Raw genomic sequence first — 4747 nt, 5'->3', positions numbered from 1 at the left:
TCACAGGTTTGGTTTTACATTTACAGTTTAATTTGATCATTTATGGGTTTCATTTCACATTCACAGTTTGTCATTTTTTTCTTTCAAATATCCTGGCCCTAAATTACATACATAGTTATCAAGCATATCAAGCAGTACACATGCCCACCGTTTTTGAAGAAGAAAAACTAAAGTAAAACTTACAGGCTGCATGTCCTTAAATGACCTGTGGGACTACTCAGTGGTGGGTCCGAAGACTTTTCCTCTTCTCCTGCAGACGGATGGAAAAGCAGAGTTGGCAGGACCTCCAAAACTCTCTCTCACCTTTAGCAACTTAACAATTTGAGCATTGTCTCAAACAAAGTACAGTATAATCAAAAATTGATTTTATTGAAAAGGATGACAGAGATACAATAGAAAGCAAGGACCAGGCTACCTTAGGTGTCACTGAAAGGTCTCCCTCACTTGGTTCTCACTGTGTTCCTCTAATTTCCCTCTGAAAATCTAGATTTGATCTCACTTTCTTACTATTTCCTTTAACCTTTAATACCAAACACTGAGATTGTTGTTCAACAGGGGGCTATATCGTGGCTTAGCTGGTTAAAAAAACCTTGGAAATCATGTTAATTTAAATGGCTTTATATCACATGATATCCATGATTACTGGATCATTTGGGTTCAATTTAGCAGCCCTAACAAGAGCAGCAATAGTGATTATTTTAGTGAGATACTCCACATGTTTACTCTTCTTTCTTGGTCTTCTCAGCCAGAGACTTCAAGGCAGTAAAGAAGGTATCTGGTCTCTCTGTCTCCTCCAGTTTAGACTTGGCACAAAAGAAAGGTGGGCTGTAGTCCATGGGGTTTGTGTTGCCCAGGACCCAGTTGAAGGTGCTGAAATGTAAACAAATTTTTATTTATTTTTATGTCAGGCTTCATATTGGGGTCATGCATGTATACTGTTGCACACAGCATGTCAAATACAGTGATCAACCACTTATGTGGATCAAAAATCTTGACACAGAATCATTCCTATACAAATGCTGTAAAAATATATTGATTGTTGTAATCAAGTAGTCGGATTACAATGTTCATTTTGGGTGTTTTCATACATGACAACATATGGAAAATAAAATTAAACAGTTGTATCCTACTACTGCAAGCTGTCATATTTGTACCTTCTTCTTCTATTTTCGACACTGTGGCTCAGCAAGTTATTTGTCCGCCTGTTCCAGCTTCGCTCTGTTTTGGGATGCTTACAGTATGTAATTATCATCTCTGCGCACTCGCAGCAGGTGTGTTATGTATGTTACATGAGTGGCGTGAAATGCTTTCACCTTGACTATTCAGTCTAGGCTTCAAGGAAGAGAGCGCCACGGAGCAGTTTGTTATTTTATCTTTAAATCAGTCAATCAATTTGACCTGGATACAAATGATCACTATGAGTAGTTTCCACTGTATTTCCATCTGATGGAATGATGCATCTGTAAAAAAAATAGTGTTTCTGCTCTCCTGTGGTTTTGTTAGTCCAGGTTCTCACCTGATGGTGATCCATCCAGACTCTGGAGTGTAGCTGGTGTAAGTCATCGGGATGCAGCCAATCTCAGAGAAGACGGTCATGTATGTGCCTGAAGACATAGAGCAGAGGTTACATGATGTGATTATCTAATCATAAACAGACTGACTGAGCGGCACAGAATCGTCAGAATCCAGCCGAAGGTTATTTTGAATGGAAGTATGCGCTTTACACAAAGAAAAAGTACTGTTCGAAAAAAGCTTCATGAAACATACATGAAAAGTAAGTTACAACTATCCACTAATTACAACATTTTTTTTCACATTTTGTCCCAATCCAAAGCTTTGATCAGAGCTTAGATTAGTGCCCTCATCAGGCCAGTAATATGGAAGGCTGGATTTGTTGTCAGCGACAGTCACAACCTTTCATAGTTCAAGTTTTGGCCTTTCATCAAAACTGCAGCAGCAGACTAACAGGACAGTTCAGTGTAGCAGAGAACATCATCCCCACAGGTTTTGTCAAGATAAAGCCAGGTTTCTTTGTCTCTGGCACAATGTTCCCACTTACCGTTGTGTGGCAGGTCTCCATACCAGGTGTTGACTAGCACACCCATTCCAAAGGAGGAGGAGGAGCCCATGAATACCTGACCCATCAGTTTAGCATCAGAGGGCACATGCATGGGAATGAAGGAGGTGTCGAGCGCCTTCTTCTTGCAAGACAATTTTTTCCAGTCGATCTCATAATAGACTTTCTAAAAGGATGAAGAAAGAAAATGAATGCTCCCCTTTCACATCATTGTCTGTGTCTTTTAATATGTTGAAAGTGTGAATGAGTAGTATTGCGTTTATATGTTTTCCACATATACTGTTTTGTCATTATGAATGTTTTGCCCTTTTTTTTTTATTAGGTAATTTGCTGAACACTGAAGAAAACTTTCTGAAAGTATCTGTTTGTGGTTTAGGGGGTTTTCATTCATTCGTTATCATTTATTTTCAGACTTTATTTTAAAGGACTATTTTTTAATTGTTAATGTCATTACTACAGAAAGTAGTAACAGGAAAATCACCAGCAGGTGGCAGTATCACTGTGTGGACAGAATGCATGGAGGGAAAAACGTGTCAGTGGAGAATATTATTATTAATATAAGTATTATTTTCATACTTCGGAAGTAAACTAGGGATACTTAGATATACATTGCTGTAATTTGGTTTCATTGTGTTATAGGCTAACTGTGTTGCTTTTTATGTCTTTTGAATATGTCATGTTAGCATGTTAGCCAGACAGCACGGAACTCATACTTGAAACTTGTAGTAGAAGTACGGGAGGAGGCCATGATGAAAGTCGGCCCTTAAGAGAGCAAGTGACTGTGACTCATGTTAGAAAATTACTGTTTTACTAAAGAAATATGATAATAAACTGACCAAACATATCTGACATAGCAGCATTGAGAGAGGATGTTAACTTCATTTGAGCAAGGAAGGACATGTTATTTGTGATATTTTGGTGTAATTCTGAAACAACTGGTTAATTAATCAAGGAAGAAAATAAACTGACAACAATGTTGGTTAATCTGATAATCAGATTCATTGATAACATTATTGTTCATACATATACACAAATATTATTTTCATACTTTACACAAAATGCCAGATCTGCATCATTCTGCATACACCTACATGCTGCTTAATGCTTTTAAGTTTGTGTAAAAACAGTTTGTGTTCATTTCACTACATCTGATACTCCTCATTGTTAGGAGTAAATCCTGGTTGAAGCTGAGATTAGAGACTGTCATTGGTGGTCAAGGGACACTGACTGTATTGCCAGAAGAGTGATTACATACTGAAGAGAGAAAGAGGGAATGCAGGAAATATAGGGAACAGATTTCTAGTTCACCAATTCATGGGCTACAGTAGCAGTTACAGTCTCACAGCAAAGGTAGAAAAAACATCTGTGACAAAACCCACTAAGTAAGTAAATATCTGGGTTAAAACATATCATGTAAAGTATTTTCAGAATCTATTAAATCATGGTTAAATACCTGATTGAAAAGCATCAACTGGTCCACACCAAAGGTCTGATTGCCACTAAACCCATAGTTTCTGACCCGCATCCTCTGTCCAAAAGCATCATAGGTAATTGTTCCTGTCGACATGAGGAGTCCGTTGCCAGCCATCTGAAAAAGAGAGACGGAGTAGAAAGTGAAGAGAAAGATGCTGATCGCTTCACATGGGTCTATCCAGGAGATATTATAAGTGAGGAAGGTTTATCTGTAAAACAGGTCAGTGACTCACCACAGTGAGGCCTCCATTCATCAGTGCAGGAGAAACTGAAGAAGATGGAATTTTTAAGAAATTAGCTCTGTTAGTGATCTAAAACGTGCCACATACTTTATTAATTTTACAATCAGATTCTTTCTTTTGATGCTCTTATAACCACTTTCTTTTTATTTCTGCATCATGTACAAATTGCATCTCATCTGCAGCAACACTCTAAACTTTCTTCATTTAAAATCTTTGTGTAAATTCACTTAAAATCCAGTTTCATGCACACAATACAATGACATCAACACTCACCGCATGGTTTTGGTGCCTGGGCGACAGCAGCTGCCAACAGCAGGCTGAGGCAGGAAAGCACACTGATGAAGTTCATGTTGAGAAGCCGAATGAGGAGAACCCGTGAGTGCTCTGGTTTGAGGGAATGACACACACCTCCATATATACCTGCTCACAGTTGGCCACGCTCACCCCACGTGGTTGGCTTATGAAATGATTAAAAATGTCAAATCCAGTCATTTTTTATTTGTATAGAGCCAATTAACAGCATACGTTATCTCAAGGCCCTTTCCAAACAGGGCAGGTCTAGACCTTCTCTTTATAATAATATTTACAGAGACCCAACAATTCAGAGTAATTGTATATTATCTTAAGATTTCTGAACATTTAATTTATTTGCCTTGCATGTGTCATTCACACTAACTGTAAGATTCAGTGCCTTGCTCAAAGGGACAATTAGCTGTATATCAAGAATGGATTTGGACATTTGGACTGGACGGCTCCAGTTTTGACTGCAGGTGTAAATAATCCCACGTTGCACAGAAGAATTCCACTGGCTTTTTTCTCAGCCTGCAGGGCTGTGTTTACCTGAAGTACCTCTGAATGTTATAGTGCATGCTTCCTTACTGAAACAGACCCTTTGGTCTTTCCTTGTTTGCTTTGTTGTTCAGTTGAATTAAGTTATCAAGTCTTTTTAATATGA

At 38.3% G+C, this 4747-nt stretch overlaps 1 protein-coding gene across 1 annotated transcript; it reads right to left on the bottom strand.

The window, feature by feature from the left end:
* Positions 1–343: 343 nt before the first annotated feature.
* LOC111652829 (ependymin-like) lies at positions 344–4195 on the bottom strand. Its single transcript, XM_023403211.2, has 6 exons — positions 4066–4195; positions 3784–3818; positions 3531–3665; positions 2060–2243; positions 1517–1604; positions 344–870 (listed from the first exon to the last, which is right to left on the bottom strand). Exons 1-6 carry the CDS (start codon positions 4139–4141, stop codon positions 720–722), a joined length of 669 nt encoding a protein of 222 aa, XP_023258979.1. The 5' UTR covers positions 4142–4195; the 3' UTR covers positions 344–719.
* Between the last annotated feature and the right edge of the window lie 552 nt (positions 4196–4747).

Source organism: Seriola lalandi, unplaced genomic scaffold (genome assembly GCF_002814215.2).
Source record: "Seriola lalandi dorsalis isolate HSWRI2012SDOR001 ecotype SW California unplaced genomic scaffold, Sedor1 jcf7180002054071, whole genome shotgun sequence".
Lineage (NCBI taxonomy): Eukaryota > Metazoa > Chordata > Actinopteri > Carangiformes > Carangidae > Seriola > Seriola lalandi.
Note: the sequence above shows the minus strand (reverse complement) of the source record. Positions and strands in the feature narration are given on the sequence as shown.

Excerpts from the sequence above, each read along its gene's own strand:
- LOC111652829 (XM_023403211.2), bottom strand. The coding sequence starts at position 4,141 with ATGAACTTCATCAGTGTGCTTTCCTGCCTCAGCCTGCTGTTGGCAGCT. Across the intron at positions 2,244-3,530 it reads AGTTGATGCTTTTCAATCAG|AAAGTCTATTATGAGATCGA; the intron begins GTATTTAACCAT and ends TCATCCTTTTAG. Across the intron at positions 871-1,516 it reads TCTGGATGGATCACCATCAG|CACCTTCAACTGGGTCCTGG; the intron begins GTGAGAACCTGG and ends TTTACATTTCAG.